General features: G+C 35.5%; 3 protein-coding genes across 5 annotated transcripts; 2 read left to right on the plus strand and 1 right to left on the minus strand.

The window, feature by feature from the left end:
- The first annotated feature begins 1723 nt into the window (after positions 1–1723).
- Positions 1724–2483, plus strand: LOC133812792 (uncharacterized). The gene has a single exon (XM_062246614.1). The coding sequence runs from the start codon at positions 1895–1897 to the stop codon at positions 2273–2275; it is 381 nt and encodes a 126-aa protein (XP_062102598.1). The 5' UTR covers positions 1724–1894; the 3' UTR covers positions 2276–2483.
- A 138-nt stretch (positions 2484–2621) lies between these two features.
- On the plus strand, positions 2622–4729 carry LOC133812786 (pentatricopeptide repeat-containing protein ELI1, chloroplastic). Its single transcript, XM_062246607.1, has one exon. The coding sequence runs from the start codon at positions 2759–2761 to the stop codon at positions 4625–4627; it is 1869 nt and encodes a 622-aa protein (XP_062102591.1). The 5' UTR covers positions 2622–2758; the 3' UTR covers positions 4628–4729.
- Positions 4730–4794: 65 nt separating this feature from the next.
- Positions 4795–9742, minus strand: LOC133812787 (WD40 repeat-containing protein HOS15). Of its 3 annotated transcripts, none has more exons than XM_062246608.1 (14): positions 9513–9742; positions 8694–8834; positions 8176–8559; positions 7868–7962; positions 7717–7763; positions 7366–7513; positions 7002–7065; positions 6506–6664; positions 6287–6408; positions 5990–6064; positions 5792–5845; positions 5619–5692; positions 5418–5492; positions 4795–5267 (listed from the first exon to the last, which is right to left on the minus strand). In XM_062246608.1, exons 1-14 carry the CDS (start codon positions 9574–9576, stop codon positions 5048–5050), a joined length of 1722 nt encoding a protein of 573 aa, XP_062102592.1. In that variant the 5' UTR covers positions 9577–9742; the 3' UTR covers positions 4795–5047. The 3 variants fall into 3 exon arrangements, with proteins under 3 accessions (XP_062102592.1, XP_062102593.1, XP_062102594.1); XM_062246609.1 differs by having other exon boundaries at positions 8176–8551; positions 8689–8834; XM_062246610.1 differs by lacking the exon at positions 9513–9742 and having other exon boundaries at positions 8689–8834.
- Between the last annotated feature and the right edge of the window lie 3633 nt (positions 9743–13375).

The following is a 13375-nucleotide window of genomic DNA, read 5'->3' on the forward strand; positions in this document are numbered from 1 at the left end:
AAATCTAAGTTTCAAATTTACCATGGGAACATTTTTTTTTCATGCAATCATGTTTATTTTTTTCTTTAAAAATTGACCATGCCAAATTTGCATGTCCATCTTCTTTCATTTAATTTCATCATTTTTTACACAAAGTTTTGAATTAATATCATGATATATTATTCTAAAAAAAATCAAGATTTATTGATTTTGTAAAAAATAATCATATATTGATATAAATTTTTTAAATTGAAATTCCAATCGTATTTAAAAGAAAAAAAAGAGTGTTCATGGCATTTTTATAGTTAAAGTTATTTAGCAAAATAATAATATTTTTTTATAAAAAAAGGAAGAATTCAAATCTCAACTAACCAAAGACATACATACAACTAATAAAATCGAACTGCAAATATGACACAACTCATCACAAAACTTAAATCATCACAGCTTTTAACTTTATTAAAGTGTTGAGCCACTAATCTTTTCTCGTAGAATAGTGACAAGTACCAAACATGACAAAGTGACTGAAACACCACTACTAAAGTGAACTACAAAACCACCATTAAGGCGTGCTACAACTGCCCACACTATGGATATTATTAACAAAATGTAAAGAAAATCAAAACAAACCTAAGCAACAAAAAATAAAACAAATGTAAAACAACTTTATTATCTTACCCAATCAATGGTAAGACCCAATCAATGGTAAGCCTCTCTCCAAAAGACCAAATCCACCGTGCCTACAGATGTAACTCCACCAAATATGATCTTCCCTACAATGCAGACCACCAAATCTCACCCAAAGCACATGACGTAGGTCACCTCCCAGAGAACTGATCTCCTCCCACCACGATCCCAACAAGTCTGAAACCCAACTCCACACCGAAACCTACCAAGATATGACCTCCCCACAACCTGGAAATCCTACCATCAAAACACGCTAGAGAAGAGAGAAGTACTCAAGATTCCACTCAGCCGGAGCATGTCCAACCCGTAGGCTAGGCATAACTTCATCCAAGAGGAAGGGAAGCATAACTTCAGTCCTAACTTGGGAGAAGAAAGGTAAAGAGAAACTAGCGTTCGCTGAAAGTTGCAATTTTTTTTAGCTAACTAATAACTTATAATCAATAAAATAATAATAAAAAATGGTAAATTTTGCGTGATTGAATTTGTATATTCAAAAAAAGGAAAAAAAAATAGTCATAACCTTATGATACTACACCTCTCCTCACAAAGAGGAGATCCCAGCTCCAGTCCTTTCCCTAGGATTGTGTAAAAGATTTTGCAAACCGCCCAAACCAAACCGAAAAAGCTGACAAAAAATACAATCCGAATAACCCGACAAAAATTCAAACCGCACAATTATTATATTAGGTGGTTTGGAAATTACACCAACACGCCCAAATAACCCAAATAAACCAATTAAGAGTTTTTTTTTCATTTATACATACATATATTACATATATTGTTACATAAATTATATGTAATATTAAATATTGTTTAATTTTTTTTAGTTTGTTGAATCTAATTATTTGAATATTTTTTTTTTTTAAAGTTAAGATTGGTTTGGGCGGGTTAACCCAACCAAGCCGTATAAAATATTGAACGAGTTAAACTATTTTTTTCTTAACTGGATGAGTTAGAGTTGGATTTTTGCAACTAATTTTTACATTAAATGGATTAAAATATGTTATAAGTGGAGCTCAAGGACTAATGAACAACCATACCTCTTTCTCTCCCCCAATGTCAAAAAAAAGAAACAAAAAAAATAACTATAGGAGAGAGACTAAAACGACAAGAAGTTTCCCCAAACGCGCTTTGGACTTTGGAACCGGAAGAGTCTTCTCTTCTCTTCTTCCCTGTGAGTCTTAAAAACCAAGAAACCATTTTTATCTTCTCAGTAACAAACACATCAATGGCTTCGATCTATAACTGCCTGGAATGCGGAACCGATCTCAACCTAAGGACCGGCCATCTGTACCCGCCTGACGTCTACTTCGAGGCCGGGAACAAGGGCACACTATCGTTCGCAACTGTGGACGCCACCAAGTTCAAATTCGAAAAAGAGGACAAGATACGACCTTTCTTCGAAACCCTAGATTATTGGGGGATTCAGAGGAAGAGGACGAAGATCAAGTGCTCCAATTGTGGCAGGCTCGTGGGTTACATCTACGATGATGGCGTCCCTTTGACTGATAGTCCTGGTCAGTTTCACTTTGGCCCTAGTCAGGTCATTCCTAGGGCTCCACGTTACAGGTTCAAGACCAAGGCTCTTCGGATCACCTCTGAAACTTGAATAAAAGGCTTTTCTTATGTACTAATTCTCTTTTTCTTGTTAGTTTCGTGTATATATACACACACACACATATATTTATCTGTGAAGCTAAAATAAAAAGGTTTGTTCTTGTGATTTCGATTTGGAGAAGTTGAAGATTGTTGAATCTCTGAAACTTAAATCATGAAAAAGATGATAAAAAAAAAACGGTTTTCTTTTGTTTTAGTTATCTTTCTTCTTGTTAATTTCTTGAACATCTTTAATGGTTTCGTTATTGTTTTTGGGATTCACACTGTAAACGACATGTCGTTTCTTCGCAAGCAAAGATGTGTGGTGTGGAATGAACATCCACTCCAGCTATATATATATATATATATATATATATAGTTCAAGTAGGAACGTCGAAACCTCTCGCCGCCGTTGCCTATGTACTCCGGCACACATTGTTTTGGTCTCTCTCTATTACTAATCCCATAAGTTTCTCTCTCTTAAACTGTAAAGAGGATGATATCGACGACGACGCCATTGACGCCGCCGTCTCCTTCCACCACCACCACTATATCTATTCCTTCAGTCGACAAATTCATCTTCCTAATTGACAATTCCAAGTCAATCACTCGCCTTCTCCAGACCCACGCAGCTCTCTTCCGCCATGGCTTCCACGACCACTCCATTGTTAACTTCAAGCTCCAGCGCTCCTATGCAGCTCTCGGCCGTCTCGACTACTCCGTCGCTCTTTTCCGCCGAACCCAAACGCCCAATGTTTTCTTTTGGACTAATATTATTCACGGCCACGCCCAATCCGGCTTGAACGACCATGCACTCTTGTACTATACCCAAATGTTGACCGAAGGCGTCGAACCGAATTGCTTTACGTTCTCGGCGCTTTTGAAAGATTGCCCACTTGGGCCTGGAAAATCGCTCCATGGTCAAGCGATCAAATTCGGGTTCGATTTTGATTTGTATGTTAGGACGGGACTCGTTGATATTTATGCGAGAGCTGGCGATGTTTGGTCTGCACAACAGCTGTTTGTGACAATGCCTAAGAGGAGTTTGGTTTCTTTGACTGCGATGATGACTTGCTATGCGAAGCACGGGAAGCTTGATGAAGCTCGGATGTTGTTCGATGAAATGCGTGAGAGAGATGTGGTGTGTTGGAATGTGATGATTGATGGGTATACTCAGCATGGGATGCCCAACCAGGCTTTGTTGCTATTCAGGAAGATGTTGAGAGAGAGAATAAAGCCTAATGAAGTCACTGTGCTTTCTTTGCTATCTGCTTGTGGTCAGCTTGGAGCTCCGGAGTCTGGTAAGTGGCTTCATACTTACATGGAGAGTAATGGGATTCGAATAAATGTTCATGTGGGTACTGCTTTGATTGATATGTATTGCAAATGCGGTAGTGTGGAGAATGCTCGTCTGGTTTTCGATAGCATCCAAGACAAGGATGTTGTGGCTTGGAATTCAATGATTATTGGGTATGCAATGCATGGATTTAGCCAAGATGCATTGGAATTGTTCAATGAAATGCGTAAAATCGGATACAACCCTAGCGACATAACCTTCATTGGCGTCTTGAGTGCCTGCGCTCATGCTGGTTTGGTCAACAATGGCAGGGAGTTTTTCAGCTCAATGAAAGTTGAGTATGGGATTAAACCGAAGATCGAGCACTATGGCTGCATGGTAAATCTTCTCAGTCGGGCAGGGCATCTAGAGGAAGCTTATGAACTCATCAAGAACATGAAAATCGACCCCGATCCTGTCTTGTGGGGGACTTTACTCGGGGCCTGCAAACTCCATGGCAATGCTGCTTTAGGAGAGGAAATTGCAGAGTCTCTTCTAAGACATGATCTTGCAAACTCAGGGACATATATTCTTCTTTCGAACATATATGCTGCAGCTGGAAATTGGGAAGGGGTGGCAAGAGTGAGGGGTTTAATGAAAGAGAGTGGGATTCAGAAGGAACCTGGTTGTAGCTCAATTGAAGTGAATAATAAAGTACATGAATTCCTTGCAGGGGATAAGAAACACCCCAAAAGCAAAGAAATATACAAGATGTTGGAGGAGATAAATGGTTGGCTTAAGGCTCGGGGTTACACCCCACAGACAGATATAGTATTACACGACTTGGGTGAGAGGCAAAAGGAGCAATCTCTCCAAGTTCACAGTGAGAAGCTTGCCATGGCTTTTGGGCTGATCAGTACAAAGCCAGGAACAGCAATAACCATTGTAAAGAACCTTCGAGTTTGTTCGGATTGTCATGCTGTTACAAAGCTGATTTCGAAGATCACAGGAAGAAAGATCATAATGAGGGACAGAAACCGGTTTCACCATTTTGTCGACGGTTCTTGTTCTTGTGGAGATTACTGGTAATCTTGTTATATACTTATTCTGTGTATGCTAATGTAAAAAAATCATTAGATGCAACACTGGAAATACTATTGAAATTTTATAAATATGCACTGTTATATATTATGTAAGTCACGAATCATCAAAAGGGCAAGCGATAAATTGCAATTAGAATAAATAATACGCCTGTCTAAAGACTCTAAACAATTCTATACAATCTTGTCATTAGTACATTCCTACAGAGATTAGCTTTTTCACAATTGTGTGATAACTGCTTTAAAAAGTCAGTGAGAAACTGCCCCATCTAAGGTTAATGCAAGCTACCAACATTGAACACATCTTTTTTCCCACAACACTCCAATGACCAAACCAAACTAACTGCAAGATATTGGAGACCTACCACTACTAATAATTATCAATAAAAGAGAAGAGGAACCGCTCACATTACATCCTAAAATCTAAAACACAAACTCTATTGTTCGCGAAGCAGGAGGCAATTTTGTCACCTTCCTTGTTCCAACAAACTTCAAATATGCCTCCATAACCAGTGTATGTTTTCACGATCTTGCCGTCCTTCAGCGACCAGATATGCATGGATCTATCAAGAGATCCACTCGCCAAATATTCACCGTTTGGGCTAAAGGCAACAGAATATACAGGCTCCCTGGTGATTGAACCAAAAAGATTTTAATCAGAAGAAAAAGTAGCACATTTATACTTCCAAAGAATATTTAATTTGAAACATATAGAAAACTGACTATTATGTTTTTGGCTAAGTTCGACTTTGAGGGCCTAATTGGTTTTAAGTATGTACCTGTGTCCATTCAAACTGTAGAGAAGTTTCCCCTGTTCTACATCCCACAGCTTCACAGTAGAGTCAAATGACGCACTGTAAACAACAAACATGAAATTAAAGATCTATTGTACAAAACAAAAAGTGAGCAGAGAGAGCATAGTAACTAGCTATTTCAACTCAACATTCGACTTTACTCCGGGGGAAGCAGCATGTTTTTACCTTGCCAACACCAACTGCAGGTTAGGATTGCTTGTCCCAGGGCCAGTAGGACTCCATCTAATCGTGTATATCTCCTGCAAGAGAGTTATTTGTTGTTATAAGCAACCTCTAAAAAAATGGATATAGTTGCACACGCTAAAAAATCATTATAGTTGTACAGCTCTAAACATTACCTTAGAATGCTGCCTTAAATCATGAACATACTTATCGTTCTTCATACTCCAGATCTGCAAAATAATTCACATAAAAATTCAGTAAAATAAAACATTAATTTCCCAATGCCAAGAAGCAAATAATTAACACAAAACATAAATACCCTGCTATACATAAGCAAATAAAAAACCACAATCCAATTACCCAACTGAAATTACCTTTGCAGATATATCGTCGGAGCATGAAGCCAACAATGAACCAGTTGGATCCCATTTTACACAGTTAACTTCACCCTGCAGAAGCACAATATTTTGGTTGTTAGCAATAAAAGCAAGTGGCATGGACTATATTGGCAATCAGACATGATGAGTAAAATATTCAGGTGCCAAGGAAGAAGATGTTGAAAAGAACCCTAGAAATTATAGTATTTACTGATATACAAATAAATCTTATGTTTAGCATATTCTATATTTATCATACAACAACAGGGGAGAAAAATATCACAATAATAAAACCTGATGTCCAGCAAAAGTTTTGATAGGGCGAGGTTCTCCAATCCTGAATACATGTATCATGGTGTCTGTGGAGCTTGTTGCAAATGAATTATTGTTTCGCCAGTCTACGTCAAGTGTTGGACCTATATAGCAAAAATATGAATGTTCAAATCCTTCAAGCAAGAACTGATTAGATGACAGGACTGAAAACTACAAATTGCTAAAGTATAGATGCGTTACCTCCATGAAAATCAAATTGTTGTTTACATTCCTCTGATTTCACATCCCACACTATTGCAGTTTTATCACAGCTTCCGGTGAGAAGATAATCACCTTTTTTGTTCCACTTGAGAGAAAATATGGGTCCTTTATGTTTGCTCAATGTACTCCTCAGTTCACCTAGAAATGAAATAACAGAATTAAAGTTGAAACACTAGAGCTAAAAGTACAATTCTTTTCAACAAAGAAATAACTCAATGGACAACATAAGAATTGTACTGCCACCAGAAAAAGAGAGCAGAGAAGTTGGAACTCTAAAGAACTGATTTATCTTTGATAAAGTTCAAGTATATTAAATAAAAACTTAATCGAAATGTGGTTCTGGATCAAATCAGTTTTGCAATGAAATTTCATCATTGGAATGTTTGGATTCATATTTTTTAATATATATTCACTTTGAGCTTTCAGTGTTTCTCTACACAGAAATAAGAACATAATGATAATAAAATTTACATACCGTTTACATTCCAAACTCTAGCCTGCCCATCATATGAACCTGTTGCGAGCAAGGTTCCCTCCCCCTACATATACAGTATTAGAAGGGAATAATAAGGATGCAGAAAAAATACATAATAGAATTTAAGATTATTTATATTCTTTTTTATTGCTGGGGCCCTGTGGGAAGGAGAACTACATTGGTTGAGAAAATATTCCTATTGGCAATGAAAACTTCCCCTCTGGCCCCACTGACTGCTTGGGTGCTCAGTAAGATTTGTTTACTGTTAAGATAAACTTAACCTCCCAAACAAGAAGTCAACTCATACAATGGGCACTACATAATTAATACACTAAAAAAAAACAAGAGTAATAGCAGAACTCACATTCCAATCAAGCGTTGTGACATCTTTACTTTTCTCATTAGTTTTACCCTTAACATGCTTCAGCACCAGAACAGATGAATAACCATTCATGCCAGATACACTGCTTTTATCTGATAGGTTCCAAATACGAGCTGTTGAATCTCCAGATCTAAAAATCATATCCTTCAGTACTAATAAAGAAAAGTGTAACTAGAATAACATTTAAAGTCCACAAAACATGAAATCCCGCTCATCTCAAGTTATACAGAAGAAAACAAATGCATAGAGGGTGAACATTTCTAGAAAAGTGAAAACGTTAAATATATGCCTAATAAAGCAAAAAGAAATGAATACACAAGAATAGAAGCATACCCTGATGCAAGAAGAGAACCAGTAGGGCTCCATGCACACGCACACACCTAATAAAGAAACGAAAAGAGGCGTTCAAATGGAGAAATAAACAATAACTAAGAAAGCAGAAAGATAGTGAGAAAATGGATGTGGATCTTAGACATTATCAAACCTCAGAAGTATGTCCTTCCAAAATTGTCACATCAGAACTAGGTATTTGAAATGCGTGAGAAGTTAAATCCGTTGAGATATCCATTGGCTCTACCCCTATCAAACACATTGAACAATTGGAGGAATCAGTGACATCACTGCCATGTAACTTGACACATATTGCCAGCCGACCATAAATCAATTGATTGATCCTACCATTGAGAAGTAATATTTGATAGAAGTGGCATTCATTCAAGATAGAAGTGGCAATCGTTTCAGATAGCCTTAATGTTGCAGTTAATATAAAGGATTAAATATATTGCAAATTACCTTCATGATTAACTCCAGAAACTCCATTTCCCTCATGCTTGACATTTTCTCTATCTTCTTGATCAGTATCCATATCTCTTTCATTACGTTCATCAGGCTGTTTTTCTGGCTGTTTTTCTGGCTGCTTTTCTGGCTGCTTATCCTTTACTGTTTGCTCTTTGTCCTTTTCTCGTTCTTTCTCCCTTTCATGCTTTTCCTTCTCTCTAACTCGTGTGTGTTCTCCTTCATGTTCCTTGCCATTCTCTTTATCCTTATCTCTATCCTTCTGCAAATTTCTCTTTTTTTCTTTTACCATTTGCCGCAATTGATATACATCTTTTGTAATGAGATCTAGGGGTTGTAAGAATGAGAAATCTTCATCTAAATCTGTGTCACTCTGGCAAGCTTGAAACAAACATTAATTAACATAAAGCAAAGTCATGCATGCCGATTCTAAATGAAAAAAAAAAAAAACACATGTATGTTTGTATGCAAACACATGAATGAACACAACAAGGAACTAGTCATGCTAACATTACTCATGTTTGCTTCCATCTCCAAGAATTGAAGTCCTTTCTGTACAAATGTTATCAGCGCACCAGGTGGAACCAAATTCCCATCAATGGGGCTTTTATTGATGCCCGCCTCATATCCTAATGCAAAAGCTGAATGTGTGAAGCCTACAAAAAATCAGGATGACAAAGATAAGGACATCTTCCAGTGCACCTATTTTCCAAATAAATTCGCCTTCTTCAAAAATGAAGACCGTGTTGTACCCATACACAATAAGAATGTTGTTGTGTCTTGCTTTGGAAAGGTTTTTAACCGAATTAATGGGCCAAACGGAAAAAAGATAAATCATTCCACTCACCAATGCCAATACCATCTGGCCATTTCACTACAGTCTACAGTGTAGCTTATCAGCTTTCAAATACTTCACCAATTATGTTCTCTAATATTCTCTTCTTCGGAAAAAAAAGACCTTTCTTTTCTCCACTTAATGAAAACAGAATCAATTCAAACAAATATTGAACGGAAATCTAGGGGAACCATTAGTTTTCCAGAGGGAACACTATCATTCTATTTTGTAATTCGTATAGATCGAAGATTTTCTGAGCTACAAGGCGAAAACAACGTCTGCAAGATAAGTGGGGAAGAGTTTACACACAAAGTTTACAATTTTCTTCCCAAATTCAGCTTCCATGTCTAAATTAAACCCTAATTCGGTGCCAACTGCATAAGCGAAGAAACCCTAATCTAACAATAAAGCTCCCTTCCTAGATACAAAATCATTCATTTTTCTGGTTCAACGGGATAAAATCACTACGGAAATCTGAAAGAGAGGGAAAATGACATACCTGATTCTTGGAGGTAACGAAAGACGAGAAAATTCAATTCGACGGAGGTAATAGAGGTCGCCATGGTCCCAAAATTGTAGTCGGCGGCGGCTATTTCAGGCTCAGAAGCTATGGACAAGGCTCAAGCGAGCATGTGGCCTGAGAGAGTGCTCTCGTTCCGGAAGAGCCGAGAAGATGTACGGAGCGTCGTTGCCAGAGGGAAAAAAAAGAAAAAAATAGAGAGGATGCCTTTTTTTTTTTTTTAGTTTATTTAAATATTTAATTAATAAAAAAAATATTTTCCGTCTTTTTCTAAACGTGTACAGCTGCAGTATTGGGTCTGAGAGTCTGAAAAACACTTTGCGTAGACCACGCCATTCGGTATCGCCCAAGGCCCAAAGCCCAAAGCCCAAAGCCCAAGATATCTTTTCTCGTTTTATATTTTGAAAAATATATCTTATCATTCCCTTTTTATTTTTTTAACTTTAACACTTAATTTTGTTTTTTTTTTATTTCTTTAAAAAAAATTGAAACGGAGTTTCATTGAAAAGAATAGCGTGTATTACAATTTGGAGAAAACAAGAAAATTACTCTGAAAAATAAGCTTTAAGTTTTGTAGAGAGTATACTATGCAACATAATAATAAATTTCAACCAATCATATTGATATAAAATTCGTCCCAATAATTAGAATAAAATATCATAAAAAATATATATGTATATTTTAAAGGAGATACCATAAAAATATTTAATGTCCAAATTTCTTTAAAATATATACACTCCCATATATAAATATAAATAAATATATAAATACAAAATATGATAAATTAATAATGTAGGCACTTTCAAAATTTATAATTTTTTGAGTTATTATTTTATATATAAATTAATAAAAAAATCATTTATACACGCATAAGTCATGAAATTAAGTGTAACGACCTAATTTCTCATAATATTATTTAGAACACAGAGTTGAATCGTAAACATAAATGTTGCTTCTTTATTTAAAAAAATCATAATAAGTAAATGAATCACATATCTTTACAAAAATAAAATAAGATTTTTAACAAATTGAACTGAGCAACATTGGAATAAAAAGAAAATTTTAAATAAAATGCTTTGTAAATAAAGTCATAGCCCTATTGATCATTCCTCGACTATATGGTCCCTACGAATACATCACTAAGCTATTAGGTCTCACTTGCCACCGCCCATTCTAACCTCAATTATTTGCACAATAACATCATAAGGAGTGAGCTTTTAAGCCTGGTAAGGAAATACATACAAACAACCATATAACCACATAACAAACATACCATAAGTGCATACAAGTGTTCATAACAACGCATATTAATCATACAAGATCATAATATATTTTAGGTCATAACATAGGTCGTAATCATAGGTCGTAATAACAAAATAGGTATAAGAAAAAAAATAAGTGCATATAAAGGGGTGGCAATTAAGCCTCAGACATCAACTTAGGTCTGTCATACAAGTTTGGCAACCGCGTCTATCGGACATCAACTTAGGTTCATCATACATTTTTGAACAACTTAGGTCCAACCATACTTATCTCTTTTTGTACCTGTAATGTTAGAGTCATATAAATCACTTAATAGGTCATAAACTAAACTACCTAATTTTCCTTACCTTAAGTGTGGAAAAAGAGAAGAAAAGAGATTATTTGTGCTAATAAATCTCGCCCAAAACCCAATATATATGACATAAAAGATTTAGATGAGAGACTTATAATAAAAATATACTTCCAAGAATTCTAAACCTCATAAAGTCATACCTTCACCTTAGAAACAAAGATGAAGTCCTGAGCCTTAACTCTAATGCATATCTCAACAACGACACCAAGAGCTTTAATACATGAGTAAATTTCAACTTTATATTCTCTCGATAGAGTTTTAGTGTTTCAGATATATGGTTGTATAGTGACAATGGTGTTTGAGGCTTAATAGAAAAACAGAAGAAGAATTGAATTCCTGAGCACTATAAAGGCTATAGTGGTTCGGCTATGGTGTGTTTATGGGACAAAAATATGAGAGCTTTTAGAAGCTATGGATTTCAAAAATGAAAGGCTTGAAAGCTTTGTTGAGTGTGAAAAATGGTGATGGGAATAACTCTATTTATAGGTTCCAACCCCAACCATTTTCCTTAATTCTCTCCACCTTCATTTAACAAACTTTCAAAATTCAAGCTTTCCCTCCCCTAGGTAGTTTCGGCCAGCCACCATGTTTACCTATTCAAAGTGCTAAAAATACTCTCTAAATGCCACACATACTCATCTTTAACAATATTTAGTCAAAGTCTCTCTAGTTACTCTACACTCATGCTCACGCCTACACCTAGCATGTTCAAAATGGTTCAACCTATCTTAACATATTCACTTAGTTCAAGCCTAGTGTGACACTTATCCATGCAAGTTCAAAATGAGTAAATAAACTATCCTATTTTTATGCTACATGCCCAAGACTAGGTAAGTCTCCACATGGTTCTTCAATTTAACTACATTACTTAATTAATCCATGAAAAATCCACCTATTAATTCTATAGGGAATTTCAGCATACTAGCTAAATTCAAATAATTCATGACTTATTTTGATGCCACATGTATACTTCTTAAGCTACCATTAAACATGTGTACATTATTCTTTAATAAAAACTTCAAACTATATTGTAATTTAATCTTATACTAAAAATCTCATAAACTGCTAGCTATAATAATTATAATTATATCTAAGTCATAAGATCATACCTTAACATAAATAATTTAAACTCAAAGCAATCTTTTTAAATTCCACCACTCAAGTCATTATTATAAACTATTAAAACGTAACCTAATGTCATAATTAAGAAGCTTATAAGAAAATAATAACCTTGGTTATTACATGAAGTCATGCTTTGCCATCTCATATATATATATATCAATATGTACTTGTGCATCCACAATTTCTACTGTCTAAATCATTTAACATATATATATAGGACAATTCTTCTATAGGGGCTTCCTTTTAAGCCCTATCGGTAGGACTCTCAGTGTTTCTTGACCCGTGAATAGTTTTCAGCGCGACTTTTTTTTATGACCGTGTATATTGTAGCTATTTAGAGCATTCTGCAAATTTTTAGAAAATTTCGAATAGTTTACAATACCGAAGACTAGGTTCAAACATGTTGTTTTTCACGCGCATAAAAAAAATTAGTCACGGGTGCAACAACATGTTTGAACCTAGTTTTCGGTACTGTAAACTATTCAGAATTTTCTGAAAATTTGCAGGATGCTCTAAATAGCTACAATATATACGGTCATAAAAAAAATCGCGCCAAAAACTGTCCACGGGTTGTAAACACTGAGAGCCCTACTGGTAGAGCTTAAAGTGAAGCCCCTATAAGAGAATTCCCCTATATATATATAAATATATGACATTATATTATTTTATCATTATGTATGTCTTTCACGTGTGAAAAGTTAGAATGGTCCCAAAGTTCCTATAAGGCTTAGTGCCTTGATTAGGGGGCCATATGGGCATTATTGAAATATTATATGATTTAATCAAATATTTATGTAATTATATGAATTGCATGAGTTATATTATGATATGACTAATGATGCATGTTGTAACGCCCTAAACTCCAGGGACTATTACAGTGTGCCTTGTAACCAGTGCTAAACTCGCTAATCAAGTCATTTGGCCAAAATCGTGTAACTAAGTATGATTAGCGGTTTAGAGATTAAATTTTTTGATTAAGATGTAACGTTTCATTAGAACGTTTATTATATACATTGGGATCTCAAAAATATAATTTAAAGGTCTATTACAAGAAAATATTTACAACCAGCCGATTTAGGCGGCAAAACAGGGTTTAACCCTAGTT

The sequence above is a fragment of the Humulus lupulus genome, chromosome 1 (genome assembly GCF_963169125.1).
Source record: "Humulus lupulus chromosome 1, drHumLupu1.1, whole genome shotgun sequence".
Taxonomy (NCBI): Eukaryota; Viridiplantae; Streptophyta; class Magnoliopsida; order Rosales; family Cannabaceae; genus Humulus; species Humulus lupulus.

What these genes read in the sequence shown, in the direction of transcription:
- LOC133812786 (XM_062246607.1), top strand. Translation starts at nt 2,759, where the DNA reads ATGATATCGACGACGACGCCATTGACGCCGCCGTCTCCTTCCACCACC.
- LOC133812787 (XM_062246608.1), bottom strand. Translation starts at nt 9,576, where the DNA reads ATGGCGACCTCTATTACCTCCGTCGAATTGAATTTTCTCGTCTTTCGT. An exon ending in TCACAACGCTTGATTGGAAT is followed by an intron (nt 7,066 to 7,365) that starts GTGAGTTCTGCT and finishes CTGTATATGTAG; the next exon opens with GGGGAGGGAACCTTGCTCGC. An exon ending in CCGACGATATATCTGCAAAG is followed by an intron (nt 5,846 to 5,989) that starts GTAATTTCAGTT and finishes ATTATTTTGCAG; the next exon opens with ATCTGGAGTATGAAGAACGA.
- LOC133812792 (XM_062246614.1), top strand. Translation starts at nt 1,895, where the DNA reads ATGGCTTCGATCTATAACTGCCTGGAATGCGGAACCGATCTCAACCTA.